The sequence below is a fragment of the Pelodiscus sinensis genome, chromosome 2 (genome assembly GCF_052426305.1).
Source record: "Pelodiscus sinensis isolate ZL-2025 chromosome 2, ASM5242630v1, whole genome shotgun sequence".
In the NCBI taxonomy this organism is placed as follows: domain Eukaryota; kingdom Metazoa; phylum Chordata; order Testudines; family Trionychidae; genus Pelodiscus; species Pelodiscus sinensis.
Window position 1 is genome coordinate 229,487,762 of NC_143053.1, and position 21,292 is coordinate 229,509,053.

The 21,292-nt window shown below is 42.6% G+C and overlaps 1 protein-coding gene across 7 annotated transcripts in view; it reads right to left on the reverse strand.

Moving 5' to 3' along the window:
* Positions 1 to 21,292, reverse strand: part of ODAD2 (outer dynein arm docking complex subunit 2) — a 224,329-nt gene that overhangs the window by 127,106 nt on the left and 75,931 nt on the right. For all 7 annotated transcript variants that reach the window (XM_075922574.2, XM_075922576.2, XM_006124782.5 and 4 more), the window contains 4 exons: positions 6,211 to 6,357; positions 4,565 to 4,774; positions 4,161 to 4,397; positions 2,043 to 2,153 (listed from right to left, as the gene is read on the reverse strand). In XM_075922574.2, the coding sequence (XP_075778689.1) occupies positions 2,043 to 2,153; positions 4,161 to 4,397; positions 4,565 to 4,774; positions 6,211 to 6,357 (705 nt within the window). The remainder of the gene's footprint in view (positions 1 to 2,042; positions 2,154 to 4,160; positions 4,398 to 4,564; positions 4,775 to 6,210; positions 6,358 to 21,292) is intronic.

Consider the following 21,292-nt stretch of genomic DNA (forward strand, 5'->3'; position numbering starts at 1 on the left):
TTTACTAAAATATTTTCAAAATATATTTTCTAATTTAAATCATGTTTAAAATTAATACAAAGATGAGGGTAAAGAACTGTACATAACAACAGAGCACTGTTCAGAGAAATGCTCAGAAAAAAAAGTCACAGGTCCTTGCACAAAACACATACACAGAAAACATGCATGCAATTAACATAACTGTACAAATTGCAAATGGGTATATGTGCACTCAAAAAACTAGTGCAGTGAACTACTGTATGTGTGATAATGGATGCACATTGTTATGTACATTTTTGTGGATTTCACACTTTCATTTCTAAAAAATCGGCCCTTAAATTGTGAAACAAAAATAAAACATTGAAGAGATGCTATTTTTCATTCATCAATGTTTCATACTTAAAAGCATGTATTCCTCATTAATACATATCACACATTTTTATTACAGTATAGGCAAAGTTTGAAATTTTAATTCTAAACTATTAAACCATTTTAGGCTTAAAATATGAAAAATTTTCAGAAATGATAAATGGGTATTTTTTAATTTACTCTCTTTCCCCAAAATTAATACTGATCTTAAGACAAATAGAAAATCTTTCACCCCGGAAAATAATTATCAGGAAAGATATAAACTATTCTATAAAATAGAATCGTAGAATGAAAATTAACTTCTCAGGCATAAATACAATATTGCTAGCACAATGCTACGACTATCTCGCTTTCCAGCAATCTGATCATACAGGGCATTGAACACACACAATTCTCACTGAATTCACCAATACTGAGGACTCGGTTTCTGGTTGATGGTTTTGTATCTGATATTCATAAAACCTGGAGATAACACTACACAGATATTATTAAGATACATCTGTTTTGCCTTCAAAATTGCAACTAGCTCTGCAGACTTACACCAGCACTCACACATACCTCCATTGATCTCAGGGAGCTGTACAGGAGCATAGGGGTCAACACATACTGAACCAGTTACAGAATTTGGGTCTTAGTTTCCTACTATGTCACAATCCTACTTAATATTACAATATAATAGCCAGCTGTTAGATGATCCAACTATTTTACACAATGACAATTTTGAAATGCAAATAGGTCATGAAATCATAATCTCAAATGTTCGAGAACTATAAGCGGCATCACAGAGTATAAAAGTGTGAAGGTATTTTTAGGGATATACTAAAAACATATTTTTTTTAGGTTTCTTCTTCTGTCAGAAAGAATTGACACATCAGCATGCTAGGATTGTTTTTAGGGATAAAATAACTTTAATAATTACAATAAATAGTCTGGTAGCACTTTAAAGACTAACAAAACATGTAGAAGGTTAGTCTTTAAAGTGCTACCAGACTATTTGTTGTTTTTTTAAGTTTTTCCTGTTACAGACTAACTTGGCTACCTCTCTGAAGCTTTTTAATAATTACATTATGGATAAATCTCTTTAGATGTACAATAGAAAAAATATAAAATTTAAATCACACAACCAGGCATATTTTCTTCATGTAGAACTTTATGATACCACAAATACAGGTGAACCTTTGTAATCCAGGACTCCCTGGTCTGGCAACATCCAGGCTGGCGGCTGGGCTCCTCGCTGCTGGGCTGCCCAGTGCGCCACAACTAGGCAGCCAGGCATAACCAGTGAGGCTGCCTGGTGGGGCCAGGAGCCCAGTGCCCCACAGTGGGGTTGCTCGGTGGGGCCAGGAGCTCAGCACTCCACAGCAGGGCTGCCCCGCAGGGCTGAGAGCCCAGTGCATAGGGAGCTGGGCTTCCCAGCATTGCAGGGAAGGAGATGGGAGAACTGGCAGGGCAGTGAGACTGGCAGCAAGGGGGAGCTGGCCAGGAGACTGGCAGCTGGTCCAGAGCTGGGAGGAGTGGGTAGCAGGAGAGCCAGATATGACCTCTCTTGGTTTGGCAAAATCCCTCATCCAGGTCTGGAGGGTGCAGGACCAGGGAGGTCCAAACTGAATAAGATAACTTTATCGTGTGCACCGTATGAAAACAAACAGAAACGCTTGTGTTAAATGATCTGATAATTAAAATTACACATTTACCTTAAAGATAGCACTGGCACAATGCATCTGAAGTTCTTCATTTTCACTACTCAGATTTTTCACAAGATTCTCAATCATCTTCTCTGTCTTGATTGCCAGTCTGTAACTAGCCTATAAATGCAAGGTAAATTTTTAGTTACATATATCAGTAAACAAATGACATTATGCTAAAACTACTTCACTATTAGTGTAACTCCTAATCCTGCAAAGATTTGTGCATGAGACTAGCTTTAAGCATATGAGTTGCCCCATTGCCTTGTCCTGAAAGAGACAACTGATGTGTTCAAAGTTAGTCATGGTGCTCTGCAGGATTATGGTCTTAATCTCTGTCACTGTGTGTCATAAATACATGTTGTCAAACTTCCATTGTGCATGGAATTAAATAGATATTAAAAAGATTTACTTTAAAATAGCTTATTCTTGTTTGCATTAAATATTTTTCAAGGCTCTCTTCCTCATCATTTTTATGTAACAAAATTGCATAAGAATAGGGACACTTATTTCCCTACTTGTAAGTCAGGCTGGTTGCCCTAACTATTGTGAAATTTGCCATAATAAGCCCGTTTTCAGTTGCTTATAACTTTGCCAGACTTTAATTGTTTAGATGCAAGAGGCCTCTGGCTTTTTTAAAAATTTCAACCAGTGATTCAGCTATTCTCAAGAGCAAGGCTAAAGGAAAAAATGCTGTTTTGCCCATGCTAAAATATTCTTGTGACCTTTTCTTTGAAAAGATCTAGTGCTTTCGTGCTGTGGAACAGGAATTTGAAATGTGGCTGAGGGATAGCTTTTTTCAGGGATGTTTCTTAATTTGTCCCCCTCCCCCCCTTGATCTTAGCATTCAAATTAGTGGATCTAGTGTAGACCCCCAAATTGAACACTGAGGGCAGCCCCTGCCAGCATCCTGTACTCCTCATTCTGCAAGAAGAAAGGGAAGCCAATGGGCTTGTATGCTCCTGTCGGCCTCCTGTAGTGTAGACACTGCAGCAGCTCATCGTAAGGTAAGCCAAATCCAGGTATGCATTTTGCAAAACTGGATGTCATACCTTAAGCCAGCCTGCCTAGTCTTCTGTAAGACACACACACAATATGTACTCTCCTTGGTCTGTTGCTCTTCAATGGGACCATACTACTTAATGGCATAGAAGGAATCCGAGTGCATTCTTTCAATGGGCAAGTTACCCAGTTTGATTTATTTTAAATCATAGTCCAATCCATCAGTTTAAAAAGGTTAGTGGTAAAGTGTGGGTGTGTTTACACTGCACATACCCAGGAGGTGTAAATAGCAGTGACAGAGAGGCACAGGACCAATACTTTTTCCTGCTGTAACCCCCCGGTCTAGTGTGATCAAATGTCCTATTTTGGCTACAACAAAAAAGTGAGGTGTGGTGGAACATGTGTGTGTGTGGGGGAAACCAGACCTGGGCAAAAGGAGAGAAGGGCTCACGACAAACAAATCCTGAACATGTGGGATGGAGGGGGTTGAGCAGTTTGGGCTGGCTTAAGGTTGCCAGCTGTCTAGTTTTCAACCAGAAAATCCTGTTGAAAAGGAACTGAAATAGTGTTTGGTCACATGTACTGACCAGATGCCAAAAAATCCCATTACCATAAGAGAGAGTGAAGGGAAGAGGTGCTGGGTTGTCAATTCATATCAGCCCCTGCTCAGCTAGGGCAGTCTTCTATCTGCATCTCGTGGGCAAGCAGGCTCCTGACCTAGCACTAGAGCAGAAGCCCAGCTGATTCAGAATGGGGAGGTGGAGCAAGGGGGAGAAAGTAAAGCAATAGGGAAGGGGAAGGTTCTGTCTCTCCTGAGTGTCTAGTTTTCAGAAAACTGGCCACATACAGTCTAGTGGCTTGGGCCAGCTTCGTGTGGGCCAAGGCATGAGTGGCATAAACTAAGGGGGGTAAAGAGCATGGTCAGCCCTGTGTGGGGGAGGGGACCTCAGGCTAGTCCCAAATATCATCCTGTTTTTTCTTTTGGGAGATGTGATCATCCTACCTCTGACAGAATCTGTCCGCACTGCCATAGCCTTTCATTTTGGTATGTTGCTGCACATGTAACGCTTGCACTCTACATGCTGCTGTGAGTGCACAAATAGTCTAACTGGTTATACAGCTTACCTCAGATGCACACTCTTGTAATGTCCCCACCACAGGTGTTAACATGTTTGCATGTGGGGACTTCAGCAACTGAGCCAGCAGTGGAATGCCCCCAGCCCTACGAATTGCTTCCTTATTTTTGGTGCTTTTGCTACAGCTCCAGAGTGCCAAAGCCCCACAGCGTGCTACTTCAATATCTTTTTCCTGATGTGGAGTTAGATTGGCTGATCCCATTGGAACACAGTCCAGTAGCCCAACCTGACAAAAAACAAAAAAGTTGTAGTGTATTTAATGGTAATCAGGAAGAATGTTATTATACTGCATTTTAATGAGGCTCAACAAATATTTTTACCTGACTTACAAATGACTTATCAAGTGGAAAAAATACAAATACAGTAAATGTGCTGATTTTAGTATCTACTTACTAGTCTATTGATTCCTCCATGCTGTCTTACTGTCCTTCGTGCTCGTTTAAATCTGGCAACATTAGCAATTGTTTCAGCTGCCAAACATTTCAGATCCTTATCTGGGGAGTCTAGTATTTTTACCATAATTTGTAAGCCCCCGAAATCAGCAATTGTACGTCTGATCTGTGAATTCTGACTAATTTCCTTCAGGATTTTTAAAGAGCCAATCTAAACAGAAGATGACATTAAATATGAAGCATTATATAAGAATATATAATCATTTCAGCGAACAATCATTTAAAATAATGGATTATTTAACATATTCTCTCTTTTATATAGAACCATTAAACAACACTTCTTTACACAATATATTGAGGGGGAGCATTCTTCTTAGCCAGTATATTTATTTGTCCTTGGGGGTCCTAATGGAGCATAGGGCCTCTACAGTCATTCTCCATCTCTTGTGATCCTTAGTGATAGTCTTGATTTGATCCCACATTAAGCCAGCTACTTTTACTTCATCCAAGAAGCTTTGTCGCCATGTTTGTTTGGGACGTCCCCTTTTCCTCTGGATTCCATTCTAACACTTGTCCTATGATACAGTCCTTACGTAGTACAGGCAGTCCCTGGGTTACGTACAAGATAGGGACTGTAGGTTTGTTCTTAAGTTGAATTTGTATGTAAGTCGGAACTGGTACATATTGTAGGGGAAACTCTAGCCAAACATTTTTTTTAGTTTTGGATAGCATAGGGAAAGGTTAACTCCCCTCTAATGTTTGTTTTGCTGTCTGTTCCCCTGTTCAGAAGATTTCACATCTATTTCTGTCCCTGTGACAAACTCAGGACTAAAGGAGTAACTCATCAAATACCAAACAGCTCTGCACCATGCTTTGAGCTAATAGCTTTATTTCCACACACCACCCAGGGTTCTAGGAGGAGGGTCCTTTTTTTGCTAACACAATGAGGCCAGCACTTTGTTTGTTTTGGTGGAGTCTTTACATGCTGGGCTCCCTGGGCAAACATAGGGGGAGGAGGGGCGGAGAGGCTGCTTTTGTCTGCTGTTCGGCAGCCTGTTGCTCAGGGGAGGGGGCAGCCTGTTGCTGGCAGGGGGGGAGGGGGGAGGCGTGCAGGATGCCAGGCCGCGGGGGGGGGGGGCAGCGGGCGTGGGGAGGTACTTTTCCTCTGCCCGGCAGCTCTGCGGGATCCCTGTCCCTGTGGCCAGCTGCTGCAGGCAGAGGCCAGTTGGAGCCGGCCGAAGAGGAGGAGGAGGTGGATTCTAGGACCCAGGTGAGCGAGCCCCGGGGACGCTGCTGCGCTCCGGGAGCCCGGCATGTATAGAGGGGAGGAGGGGCAGAGAGGCTGCTTTTGTCTGTTCGGCAGCCTGTTGCTCAGGGGAGGGAGCAGCCTGTTGCTGGCGGGGGGGGCAGCGGGCGTGGGGAGGCACTTTTCTTCTGCCCGGCAGCTCTGCGGGACCCCAGTCGGAGCCAGCCCGAGGAGAAGGAGGATCCTAGGACCCAGGTGAGCGAGCCCCGGGAATGCTGCTGCGCATGTGCGGGAGTTGCCTCACCCCATTCGTATCTAGGGATCCGACGTAAGTCGGATCCACGTAAGTCGGGGATTGCCTGTATATACCCACTTCAATTTATGCAGGCAATTTTACTTACCTTGCATTTAATATCTTCTGTATCAAGTAAATTAATTAGCACTTCAAGACCTCCAACATCTCTGATGGCCAGTTGACAAGTTTCTTGAGCCAAGTTAAAATCTCTCATTGAACATAATGCAATTACTGTAGCTGTCTGGTTACCTCCCTAAAATAATACAAAAATTATTATAGCTACAGGTAAAATACAGCCTTATTATTACATAAACATACTGAAATTGACCCTGTGTATCAGTTCTTGGCTCTATACCATTTATCATTTGTTTCAGAGACATGGGGTACATCTACACCACCCCCTAGTTCAAATTAGGTAGGCTAATGAGAGTGATCGAAATTTCTAATGAAGCGTGGGATTTAAATATCCCACGCTTGATTAGCATATTCCCGGCCAGTTGCCATTTTGGAAACTGACTAGCCCGAAGTAACTGCTCGCGTCTACACACAGCAGAGAAGCGGGATTCCGAGATAAACCCCTTAGTTCGAATTAACTGTTACGCCTCATGGAATGAGGTTTAACAGTTAATTCGAACTAAGAGGTTTATCTTGGAATCCCGCTACTCTGCCACATGTAAACGCGGGCAGTTACTTCGGATCAGTCAGTTTCCAAAATGGCGACCGACCGGGAATATGCTAATCAAGTGCGGGAAATTTAAATCCCACGCTTCATTAGCAATTTTGGTCACCCTCATTAGTCTCCCTAGTTCGAATTAGTTCAAATTAGACATACCCATAAAGAAAACATAAAATTATTACTAATAGAGTGTGAATGACACAAAAATTGAGGAAGTGGTAAATAATGAAAAGGACAGTATTTTTAAGTATTTCCCCAGTAGAAGAGAAGAACGGTTCACTAATATAGAACAATCTGGACTGCTTGGTAAGATGGGTGCAATCAGATAATGTGTGCTTAAATAAGGTCAAATGTAAGGTCGTGTATCTAGGCCAAAGAATGGTGGTTTCCCAAAAGTCTGAGGGATCAGGATAGATAATCAGCTTAACAAGAGCTTAGACTGGAATGCTCTGGTTAAAAAAAATCCTTCAATGTATATGCAGGGGAATACTGAGTAGGAATAGGGGGGTTATTTTATCTCTGGATAGGTCACTGGTGCTTCCATTACTGGAATATCATATCCAGTTCTGGTGTACACTCTACACTCTTGATAAACTGAAGAGGATTCAGAGAAGAGCCATAAGAATCATTAAAGAATTAAAAATTATATGTCCAGAAGTTCAGTCTATTTAGTTTATTAAAGAGAAGGTTAAGGGGTGATTTGATCACAATCTAGCAGTCAGTGCCTATTATGGAGAGCAAAAATTTGATAATAGAAGGCTCTTCAATCTAGTAGACAAAGATAGAACAAAATCTAATGGCTGAAATTTGAAGCTAGACAAATTCAGACTAGACATAAGGCACATCCTTTAAGAGAGGGTAATTAACCATTGGAACGATTTATTAACATTTTTTGTATACTCTCCATCACTGGAAATTTTAAAATCAAGATTGGATGTTTTTCTAAAATATATACTCTGTTCTATTAGGTGGAAGCAATAATTAATTTAGGGAAGTTGCATGGCCTGTGTTTTATCAGAGGTCAAACTAGATGATCACAATGATTAATGCTAGGTATATGCGACTGCAGTAATTGCTTTTTAGAGAGGTATATCAGGAACATGTTAGAGTGCCACATAAAAGGCTAGCTAACAGAAAGCAGATTTGAAGAAGATCTGGATTAGAGAGTGAGAGATTTTCAATTGGGAGAAGATGGAAACTGTAAGCCAGAAAAGAGAAAGCTGTTGGAAAGAAATCAGAAAAGCTGGTGCAGAGAAAGAAGAAAACTGAAGCAGAGAAAAGCTGACTAAACAGCAGCTGAACAGCAACAGTGATTAAAGATTTACAAAGCAGTAGCAGAGATTTTAAATGGATATCAATGGAAATATAAACTAAATTACGGCTGTATTAATTTTTTGTGGACCTGCCCCTCACTCTTCTGGTGCTCTGCACCATGGCTCCACTTCGACTTGGTCTCTTCTCCTGGAAACCCTACATGCTGCTTGCATTGTGAGGAGTGGCAGAGAGGAGTGTGCAGAGATCAAGGAGAGGAAGGGAGAGGGGAGGAGCAAGTGGTGGATGGGGACTTTGGTGGAGCAAGGGGTGGGGCCACAAATGGGGAAGAGGCAGGGCCATGGTCGGGGCACTGGGGCACCTTCTGAGTTTGTACTGGGTATCCAGGCACCACTATAAACCCAATACCAAGTATGCTTACCAATTGTTGGTATAATTTTTAATAAAGTTTGGCATAGTATTTAACGTGTATGCTTGGAATGTTTGTGTGTACTTTAATTGTATTTTATCTACATAAAACTTAAAGTATAGTTTAAGAAGTGCTGTCAGTGATTAATTATAAACGGACCACTTGTAACAAAGTACTACACTCAGAATAATTTCTACTATATGCTATTATAATTTGAATGCTCCTTAATTTGCAATAAGGAATTGGTGTGAGGGATATTGTGCCTTGTTTAGAGTTTTTAGATTAAACTGTATTAGGAACTATAAGGTGCCACAGGACTCCTCGTCACTTTTGCAGATTCAGACTAACACGGCTACCCCTCTGATACTTGACACCATGCAAGGCACTGCATTTAGCCGTATGGAGTGGAAATCTATCAACCTCATGAAGAAACTTGCACAAGTACAAACAGATATCATCTTTCTCTCCAAATGCAAACGGATGGACATTATACCAAATGGACTGAAGGTGAAAAATCCATTGCTATCTACGTACTGCACAGACTACAGTGAGAGATTATGCCATATACTATCCAAAAAACTGAGGAACCAACTGATCAGCATCCTGTACAGCAAACAGGAAAACATAAAAAATGAGCTCTCCAATCTGGAGTCTCTCATAAAACACCAACCTTCTGCACAAGTGGACTTTACTAAAATAAGACAGGAGATCTACATACACACTTCACTTCTCTACAGAGGTAAAAGGACTGTAAGCTGTCTAAAATCCTACCTGCCACATGGGGCCACAACAGTAGTACCCCTAACTCACCCAGCAATATCGTCAATCTCTCCAACTACACACTCAGCTCAGCAGAAGAATCTGTTCTATCTCGGGGACTCTCTTTTTGCCCCGCCACCTCCACTAGCATGATTCAGTTCTGCGGTGATCTGGAAGCCTACTTTCGCCATCTCCGTCTCAAGGAATACTTCCAACACAACACTGAACAGTGCACTGACACACAGATACCTTCCCACCAACAGCACAAGAAGAACTCCACATGGACTCCTCCTGAGGGCCGAAATGACAGTCTGGACCTCTACATAGAATACTTCTGCCGACGTGCACAGGCAGAAATTGTGGAAAAACAGCATCGCTTGATGGTAACCTCAGTCGTGCAGAACGCAATGCCATCCACAGCCTCCAGAACAACTCTGACATTATAATCAAAGAGGCTGACAAAGGAGGTGCTGTTGTCATCATGAACAGGTCTGACTATCTAAAGGAGGCTGCCAGACAACTCTCCAATACCAAATTCTACAGGCCTCTTTCCTCAGATCCCACTAAGGAATACACTAAGAAACTGCACCATCTGCTCAGGACACTCCCTAAACAAACACAGGAACAAATCGACATACCCTTAGAGCCCCGACCAGGGTTGTTCTATCTATTACCCAAGATCCACAAACCTGGAAATTCCGGATGCCCCATCATCTCGGGCATTGGCACTCTCACTGAAGGACTGTCTGGCTATGTGGACTCTCTGCTCAGACCCTACGCCACCAGCACTCCCAGTTACCTTCGTGACACTACGGATTTCCTGAGAAAACTACAATGCATAGGTGATCTTCCAGAAAACACCATCCTAGCCACCATGGATGTAGAGGCTCTCTACACAAACATCCCACATGCAGATGGAGTACAAGCTGTCAGGAACAGTATTCCTGATGATGCCACAGCACAACTGGTGGCTGAATTCTGTGAATTTATCCTCACACACAACTATTTCAGATTTGGTGACAACATATACCTCCAGACCAGTGGCACTGCTATGGGCACCCGCATGGCCCCACAATACGCCAACATTTTTATGGCTGACCTGGAACAACGCTTCCTCAGCTCTTGTCCACTTACACCCCTTCTCTACCTACGCTACATCGATGACATCTTCATCATCTGGACCCATGGGAAGGAGACTCTGGAAGAATTTCACCATGATTTCAACAGCTTCCACCCCACCATCAACCTCAGCATGGACCAATCTACATGGGAGGTCCATTTCCTGGACACCACGATACAAATAAGTGACGGTCATATCAATACCACCCTTTACCGAAAACCTACCGACCGCTATACTTACCTGCATGCCTCCAGTTTCCATCCCGGACACACCACACGATCCATTGTTTACAGCCAAGCACTGAGGTACAACTGCATATGCCCCAACCCCTCAGACAGAGACCTACACCTACAAGATCTTCAACAAGCATTCTGTAAACTGCGATACCCACACGAGGAAGTGAGGAGGAAGATCAACAGAGCCAGACGTGTACCCAGAAGCCTCCTGCTACGGGACAAGCCCAAGAAAGAAACCAACAGAACACCACTGGCCATCACCTACAGTCCCCAGCTAAAACCTCTCCAACGCATCATTAGTGATCTACAACCCATCCTGGACAATGATCCCTCGCTTTCACAGGCCTTGGGAGGTAGGCCGGTCCTTGCCCACAGACAACCCACCAACCTGAAGCATATTCTCACCAGCAACTACACACTGCACCATAATAACTCGAACTCAGGAACCAATCCATGCAACAAACCTCGGTGCCAACTCTGCCCACATATATACACCAGCAACACCATCACAGGACCTAACCAGATCAGCCATACGGTCACTGGTACATTCTCCTGCACATCTACCAACATAATATATGCCATCATGTGCCAACAATGCCCCACTGCTATATACATCGGCCAAACTGGACAGTCCTTACTTAAAAGAATCAATGGACACAAATCAGATATTAGGAATGGCAACATACAAAAACCTGTAGGGGAACACTTCAATCTTCCTGGACACACAATTGCAGATCTAAAAGTAGCCATCCTGCAGCAAAAAAAACGTCAGGACCAGACTTCTAAGAGAAACTGCAGAGCTACAGTTCATCTTTAAGTTTGACACAATCAACTCTGGATTAAACAAAGACTGTGAATGGCTCGCTAACTACAAAAGCAGCTTCTGCTCTCTTGGAATTCACACCTCCAGATCAGCTGCTGGAAGTGGGCCTCATCCTCCCGGATTGGATCCACCTCGTCATCTCCAGCCTGATCCTGGCCTGCATATTTATACCTGCCTCTGGAAATTTCCACTACATGCATCTGACGAAGTGGGTCTTTGCCCACGAAAGCTTATGCTCCTACACTTCAGTTAGTCTATAAGGTGCCACAGGACTCCTCGTCGCTTTTGCAGATTCAGACTAACACAGCTACCCCTCTGATACTGGTTCTTTACTGTTTCCTTAATAACCCCAGGAATTTATACCTCAGAAAGTAATGACTAAGGGGGCAATTGGCAGATTATTATAGGGGCATCCCAAAATTTGCTTTTCGAGGAAACAACCTCACCCACCTCATAATTTAAAAATAAGTCTGTTTAATCATCACTATGGTCCTGATTCCACAAGGTAATTAAGTTCACGCCTAACTTTAAATATTAGAAAACAACAAATAGTTTAGTTTCACTTTAAAGACTAACAAAACATGTAGATGGTATCATGATCTTTCGTGGGCACAGCCCACTTCTTCAGATGACCAGAATGTTGGAAGTCCATAACCAAGAATAAATAAGGGAAGGAGGGAAGGGGGGAGAGGAGGAGGAAAAAAATGTTAACAGGAAAAACTTTAAAAACAACCAGTCTTTCTTGTGAGAGTGCGTCCATGCAGTCTGGACACTCTCTTATGCAAAAGCACATCACTTTTGCGATGCACTTTTGTAGTGTGGACACGCTCTTGCACAAGAACTTTTTGTGGAAGATCGCTTGCTCAAAAAGCTTCTTGCACAAGAAGCCTGCAGTCTAGATGTAACTCAAGTGATATCTTTTCCTTTAAGGAACACACTTACTAAACTGTAATTAGACTTTGATCCACCATGAAATAATTCATATTATGCTTATGTATTACATATATAATAGATGACATACCCATCCCGATGCGTAGCAAGAGAGACAAACATGGTAGGAGACCGGATTGGCTTATAGGGGAAATCCTTGGTGAACTTAAGCACAAAAAGGAAGCTTACAAAAAGTGGAAACTTGGACAAATGACCAGGGAGGGGTTTAAATGTATAGCCCAAGAATGCCAAAGGGTTATCAGGAAGGCAAATGCAAATGGAATTGCGACTGGCTAAGGATACGAAGGATAACAAAAAAGGTTTCTACAGGCATGTTAACAAGAAGGTGATCAGAGAGGGTGTGCGGCCCCTACTGGATGAAGGAGGTAACCTAGTGACAGATGATGTGGGGAAAGCTGAAGTACCCAATGCTTTCTTTGCCTCTGTATTCACAGACAAGGTGGGCTGCTGGACTAATGCGCTAAGTGACACAAGATGGGATGAAGATGGACAGCCCTTGGTGGGGAAAGAACAGGTTAGGAACTATTTAAAAAAGCTAAACGTACACAAATCCATGTGTCCGGATTTAATGCATCCGAGGGTACTGAGGGAGTTGGCAAATGTCATTGAGGAGCCTTTGGCCATTATCATTGAAAAGTTGTGGAGGTCAGGAGAAATCCTGGATGACTGGAAAAAGGCAAATGTAGTGCCCATCTTCAAAAAAGGAAAGAAGGACGATCCAGAGAACTATAGGCCGGTCAGTCTTACCTCAGTTCCTGGAAAAATCACGGAAGGGATCCTTAAGGAATCCATTTTGAGGCACTTGGACGAGAGGAAAGTGATGAGGAATAGTCAGCATGGATTCACAAAGGGAAAGTTGTGCCTGACCAATCTGATTAGCTTCCATGAAGAGGTAACTGGCTCTGTGGACGTGGGAACGTCAGTGGATGTGATATACCTTGACTTTAGCAAGGCTTTTGATACGGTCTCCCACAATATTCTTGCCAGCAAATTAAGGGAATGTGGATTGGATAAATGGACGGTAAGATGGATAGAAAGATGGCTAGAAGGATGGGACCAGCGGGTAGTGATCAATGGCTCGATGTCAGGATGGCGATCGGTTTCTAGAAGAGTGCCCCAAGGTTCAGTTCTAGGACCGGTTTTGTTCAATATCTTTATTAATGACCTTGATGAGGGGATGGATTGCACCGTCAGCAAGTTTGCGGATGACACTAAGCTAGGGGGACAGGAAGATAAGCTTGAGGGCAGAGATAGGGTCCAGAGTGACTTAGACAAATTGGAGGATTGAGCCACAAGAAATCTGATGAGGGTCAACAAGGACAAGTGCAGAGTCCTGCACTTGGGACGGAAGAATCCCAAGCATTGTTACAAGCTGGGGACCAACCATTTAAGAAGTAGTACTGCAGAAAAGGATCTGGGGATTACAGTGGATGAGAAGCTGGATATGAGTCAACAGTGTGCCCTTGTAGCCAAGAAGGCTAATGACATATTAGGTTGCATTAAGAGGAGCATTGCCAGCAGATCCAGAGATGTCATTATTCCCCTTTATTCAGCTCTGGTGAGGCCACATCTGGAGTATTTTGACCAGTTTTGGGCCCCCCACTACAAAAAGGATGTGGATGTATTGGAGAGGGTCCAGCGGAGGGCAACCAAAATGATTAGGGGGCTGGAGCAAATGACCTATGAGGAGAGGCTGAGGGAGTTGGGTGTGTTTAGTCTTCAGAAGCGAAGAGTGAGGGGGGATTTGATAGCAGCCTTCAACTTCCTGAAGGGAGGTTCCAAAGAGTTTGGAGAAAGGCTGTTCTCAGTAGTGACAGATGGCAGAACAAGGAGCAATGGCCTCAAGTTGAGGTGGGAGAGGTCCAGGTTGGATATTAGGAAAAACTATTTCACTAGGAGGGTAGTGAAGCACTGGAATAAGTTACCTAGGGAGGTAGTGGAGTCTCCATCCCTAGAGGTGTTTAAGTCTCGTCTTGACAAAGCCCTGGCCAGGTTGATTTAGTTGGGATTGGTCCTGCTTAGAGCAGGGGGCTGGACTTGATGACCTTCTGAGGTCTCTTCCAGATCTATGGTTCTATGATTCTATATTTGATAAGCTCTAAGTATCTAAAAACCCAACACTTTTTATTCTCCCTTATTAAATAAAACAAAACAAAATATGAAAACTATAAATGCATTTTGTTTTTCTGCTTGTAAACTGCTTACACAGCTTAATATACATTTTTTAAGCAAAACCACAATAAAATATTTTCATATGGCCCAAAACATTAGTTCTACATCATAATTAATACTTCTGGTGGCCACAATAATTATTTCTCTTTCTTGTAGATATCATTACAGTAAGTCATACAGCATAGATTTTAACAAACATGGAAATAGTTAGCTCCCCATTAAATTTACACAAAATCACATTGTTATATCCTTTGAAATCTCATGTGTTGGATGCAAACTGAATTTTGCTGGCACTTCAACAATCAAGTTTAAGGCTTTAGATTAAATGCAGATTTTATTTAAAATACGTCTCTCTCATATAATGATTCAGTAGAAGTATCCACAAATTAGATGAAAATAAAACAAATTCTAAAATAGGAAGTGTGTTGTGCTAATAAAGCATTTTCTAACCAACGCCAGTGTTGTAAATAGAGTGCTTAAGTTCATACTAAGGCACATGTCACACAGCTGAGAATTACAAAACCATAAAAATAGCCACACAAAAACCCTTAATTTAAAATAAAATCCACTTCAAAGTTTATCTTTACTTTGTTTTTACTTTTTACAGTGTTTAAATGGAATAATTTTTAGAGTTCGACAATGTACAAGAAAATATTATTAAAAACTTAAAATGTATACAAAGCCAACTATATTGGAATATAGTATGACCAGCATATATAAATTTGGGCCTGATTGTGCCTTCTGTGAGAGAACTGATGGGAGCATCATAATGGCAAGGGCATCTCTGTGAGGTTTTCTTTGTACAGATTTCTCCACAATTGTTATATTGAGGGCAGTCCATGGGGCTTGTGCACCATCACTGCAGATTCCTCAGTACCCAAACAGATCAACATTGAGGCCTCTGCCAGCAATGGGGACCCAGAGACCTTCCCCCAGACCATTCAATGGCATTAGGGCTTATTTTGTTGCTGGTATCTTCTGATGTCCTTTGTGCATATCTCAAAAGGGGTTCTGAATTACAGAGGACTATAGATTTGTAATACAGACTGTGGCTGTATTACCTTTCCCGTCCTAGCCCTAGATTGATAGAGTTTAAATCCTGAAGGGAACGCTAGGTCATCTGATCTGACCTCCTCTACATAACATTAAAGCCATTAAACATAACATAAGCCATTACATTTTACATTAAACATAACATAAGCCAATAATTTGTATTTGGCTAAAGTGTATCATCCAAAAGGGTATTCTGGCCCTGCGGACAAGAGACTGCTTCCTGGAGGAAGGTCTGGGTGGGGCTAAGACTGAGGCTGGAAACTGGGGCCATGCACAGTGCCTGTAGGAGAGCAGTGCAGCAGGGATGGATGCTGAGCAGTAAGAGGGGGCAGAAGGAGGTAGGCCCCTATTCCTCCTTCCCCTCTTCCCAAGGCACCGAATCCCTCCTGTGCTCAGGAAAGGCAAGGGGGGCAATTGCTCAGACGCCTGGGCCATTTAAAGGGACCTGGGTGCTCCAGCCAAGCAGGAACAATTCAAGTACTTCCTGACTGATTAGTGGGCAACAAATTGTTCAGGCTTCACCCTAGCTGTGCAGAGAAGGGGGTTGTAGCGTTGCCAGGGTGTCCCCCTGCCTGTGTACCCCATCTCTTACAAGGGGAGAAGGTATAGACACAGCCACTCAGGAGGACTCAAGTTGGATGGAGCTTACTGCATGCAGTCCAGGGTGAGCTGTGTGAGTGTCTTCTTGCCTGGCTTGATTTACCCAGCAGCCAGCTCACATTCTCTCTGTCCTGTCTTGTCTCTCTCCCACCACCCCCACACACACTGTCCTGTCTTTGTGCATCTCACACATAGACACAAAAAAACAGTCTGGCTTATCTGTCTGTCTCTCTCTCTGGGCAGGTGTAGACTACACTCTTTTATCAGAAAAAGCTACACAAATTGCTTTTCTTATTGCTTTTCTGGAAGAAGCTTTACTGCCATTTGGCCCCGTCTAGACCTTTGGTAATCTGGAAAAACCTGCCAGTCTAGACTTACCCCTTACACATTTCATAATTTTTATTTCTCTTACACTTTAAATTTAATTAATTAAGTAGTGAGTTCTAAAATGCCTGACCTATCTAGGCTGGAGTAATTATCCCTATGGTGCACATCTGCACATGCTTTGGTGCACATAAAGTCTATTGCTTTGCTCATGGAATGATAAAAAAAATCAGGAACATGCCAGCAGCAGCACTGCCCAAATGTCAGGCGGACCTCAGTGCCCATTGACTATTCTGCCCTGGGGCCCGGAATTGCTGTTAATGGAGCTGCCTGCACTTCTCCCCTTCTTGCCCCTCTCCCCCATTCCTCCTGCCCCCTCTTGACACAGGTAGTGGCCTCATAAGGGGAAGTCTGAGTGGGGCTAGTGCTGGGGTTAGAAACTGGAGCAGCAGCGCATGGCATGCAGGCAGGAGAGGTATGTGGCAGGGCTGCCTGCTGAGCGGTAATGACAGTGGGGGGGACATAGGGCCTCCATTCATCCTGTTCCATCTTTCCAGGGCCCTAGATCACTTCTGTGCCCTTTCCGCCCCTCATCCCAGGGCTCTGGATCCCTCTTGCCCCTCTCCTTCCTATTCCCCCCATCCCCCGAGCTCCTGCATAGCTGAGCCTTTCTGCCCCTCAAGGCAGGGTGACCATCCATCCCGTTTTTACCAGGACTGCCCCATACAGACTGTGATTCCCAGGTGTCCCAACTTTTTTTTTTAAGGGGCAAAATGTCCAATATTTCCATGCCCCTGCTAGTCCTTGAGTTCCCTGTACAGCAGCAGCCTCTTATTTGTGGCTGGCGGTAAAGCAGGCACCAGCACGTGGTGTGTGGAGTCAGGCAGGGAGCCGATGGACAAACCAAGTAGTAGCTTTCCTCCATGTGCACCCTAAAGAAGGGGGGAAGTCGGCTAGCCTTTCAGGAACATGAACTCCAGACCACCAGTCCGCCCACCTCAGGGCTGAAACCCCTTCTCAAGGCCACCCACCGCTGTCTGCAGCCCTGTTCCCAGGATGTCCTCACTGCAGGGCTGAAGCCTTTTGTTGCTGTGGGGCTCAAGCCCAGTTCCCGGGCAGCCCCAACTCACTATGTGCGCAAGCTTGGTTCCTGGGTGGTCCCCACCCACCGTGGGGCTCACGCCCGGTTGTTGGGCATTCCTCCAGCCACCACAGGGCTCAAGCCCGGGTCCCAAGTGGCCCCCAGCTGCTACGGGGCTCAGCCCCCTTCCAGACTGGGTGAAAACATTTGTACATTAAAAAGTCAGGAAGGCCTTGATCTTGTGCTATTAGAGTGCATTTTATTTATGCCTTTTCTTTTGTCCTCTTAAATTAACCCCTGTATGTTAATTACTTTTTCTCCTATAAAAGTAACTACCTGTGAACTAGGCTACGTCTAGACTGCTATGTCTAGACTGCAGGCTTCTTTCAGAGATCTTCTGAAAAAACTTCTTCTGAAAGAGTGTCCACACTGCCAAAGTGCACTGAAAAAGTGATCTGCTTTTTCAAAAGATAGCATCCATGCTGAATGGATGCTGTCTCGCATATAAGTTGTGATTACTATGGACAGAGTGGCCACTGGGGAATCTGTGCTGTTTCCTCTTTCCTTTCGAAAGAACTTCCCCTTCCCCATCCACACTCACCTTTTTCCAAAAGAGATCTTTCAGAAAAAGGCTTCTTCCTTGTAGAAAGCAACCCCTCACTTTTTTCAAAAGAATACGATTACAGTGTGGATGTAAGTGAAGTTTTCCGAAAAAAAGCCATTTTTCCAACAAAAAAAAAAAAACCCTCGCTAGTGTAGACACAATCCCGGTGTTTCCATTTGGAGGCTATTTCTGAGACACTTTCTTTTCCTTCTCTATATGTTATTCCAAAAGCATTTATAGCTGAGCAGGAATTTTTTATCTACACTTTTTTCCCCTGTAAAATGCCAATTCATTGCACATGAACATTTTTGCAGGATGTATTGGTTTCTATGAAACTTTTCTTGGAAAGTTTCTCCAGTCCATAAAAAGAAAGACATCCACCCAGAATAGCCAGAAGTTATGACATTCACTTGGAATATGTAAGAGATAGGTTCAAGGTTCTGCCTGCTCTGAAACAGGCAGAGTTAAACCTGTCTCTCTCACATCTCAGATGAATTCCCTAACCACTGGACTCCTGGCTATTCTGAAATAGGGTTGCTCATTCTCATTTTCATGAAAAATTCAAAAACTCTTGTTTCGTTCTGATTTAGAATGAAAAGAAATGCCAAGGTTTTTCACAAAATGAAATGGAATTCTTGTTTTCTGGACTGCTTTACTTATAGTCCCATTGTGCTCACGGAAACACACAAAAAAACCCTTAAGTGAAAGTATTCTTCAACTCATTTTTCAGCTGATATCTGTGTAGCTGAGTTGATCCAACAATATAGCATATATTTTTCAGTTATGATTCCCAAAGAGAACCATGAACATATATTAAAAATATCTTTAGCATTTTTGAAATTTTATGGCAAGTTACAGAGTCAACCAAGTTTTGATACTTTAAGCAAAAACAATTCAACTCTCCATTTGATAAATTCCTCCATCCACCTGACTTAGTGATGGTAATTTAAAATAAATTTAGTCATGTGCTTTAGAATCCTGATTAGAAGCTATTACTATCTAATTACAACCATCAAAACGTTCTGAATGCAATTCAACATGATTGGTATCAATTTATTTTCATATCTAGTGGGCTTGTTTTCTTCATTCCCTTTATACCGGAAGGACATGTCTTCTCCCCTGTCTGGGTCTTTCATTTTTGACAGCTCTTCTTTCTCTCCCAACTCTGTTTTCTCTATATTGCTTTTTATTGAACTTCTTTTCCTGGCCAGTGTTCTTCTTTACACTCCTTCTAGCTTCTGCCTTGCCCTTTTCTCTGTTTTGTTACATGGCAAAACACTGACGGATCTCAAGAGATTCAGATAAAAATCAACTGAAAGTTACCTACTTCACAAGGCTGTTGTGAAGATCAATACTTGTTTGCAAAGCATTTTGAAAACAAAGTGCTATACAAGTAGTTCAGAGGTAGAGAAGGGGGAACTGAACCTTGTCCTATATTTCAGTTAAATCCCCTAATCACAGGACTAAAAGTTATAAGAAAGAGACCCTCCCTCATATGGCTTCCAAAGTGTATATGGTGTAGCAATTCACACTACAAAGATGAAATTTCTAAAGTACACCAATGTGCTGCATCTGTATAGGTTCATGTAGACTGCATGGATGCACACTAAAAGTTCCCTAGGGCCACCAGCGAACTTTTAATGCACATAAGCAAGCTCTATATGGAACTATTAGTGCCCAACATTTGATTGTGCTTTAGAAATCATACCCCAACAGTGCATGTTGCTGCACTATTTTGACAAGCTCAATGTCCCACATCTTCGCAAATTAGCAAATAGTTTCAGGTCAACTGAAACAGCTTTTTTCTGTGAATTAACAATTTGTCCAAAACACTTTGCCCATTTCTAATTATAATAATAATAATACTTCTTAATTCTTATATAAAATCAGCATTTGCCAACAGTTGCCACCCCTAGTATCTATTGTAAAACGGTGATTTTTTTCATCATGACCACTATAATTGTTGTTATAAAACAGGCAAGTAAACTACAAAAAAAAAACATTTTAATTTTTCATTCTTTCCTTTTTTATGGCTTACATCCTCTAAAGAACTAAGAAGATACATATCAAATACTGGAGATGGGAGTTCAAAAGGCATTTAGATGTCATGGAAGAGTGGGTATAAATAGATTAGATTTTAGTAGCCAAAGCTGCAAAGTTAGCCAAATACTTTTCTTGGAATATGGCATGGAATCATCTCACATACAAGTGTTACTTTCTGCCAAGTAACTGTCCACCCTGGTAGCTGAAGAGCAGCAATATTCACTTGATCATTTTGGATTTTCAATTTCAGTTAAATTACATTCTCCACCCCCTAAAAATCATGTTCCTTGCCAAGCACACCACAAATACTGTCTGTTAAACTAGCTGCACAGCTGTGAGTGCTGAAAAAGGCACTGGCACAGTATTCTGGAGGATCAATATAAATGTATTTAGACTGTTAGAGAATGGTTTCAAGAATATATTAATATTGTTGCCCCTTTCAACCCAAATGGCTAGTCAAAGATTGGGGCACTGTCAATGTTCCAGCTAAGAGCAGAAATTGGTGACAGTTAGGTATTTCTTTTATACAACTTTGTTTATTTACAAAGAATGTACAGATTCTTCTCTATGAACAAAGGAGGAATCAATAGCAGCTTGTTTAGCTCACACCAAGAACACTCTTTCAGCATATATTCCTGACCCAAAAAATCTCTCCCCAAGTTTGTTCCAGTCAGTTATCATGCTTTCACCTACTACTTCTAACTCAAATCTCTTTCTCTTTCTCTCTAACACACCCACCCCAATAGGCATGAGAACTAAGGGCGAGGGTAGGGGAAATTAGGGTCTTAGCTGCCAGTCCCACACCCGAGGTCTCAGCTTTCAGCCACACACTATAATCTGCAAATGAGAAGTTTGTGGCAGCTAATTAAATACTTTGCTAAAGCCAGACACACTTTGGAGAGCACCTCAGATTAGCCAGAGAACACATTTCGGTAAAAACAAGCTCTCTCGTTGACCTGTAGTAGGTAGCTCACCCTGTAATGCAGGGAAAAGTGGCTAACGAAGTGGGCAGGGTAGGAGATACAAGCTAGCCAGAGAGGAGAGTTGCACAGGCATTTGTGTGGC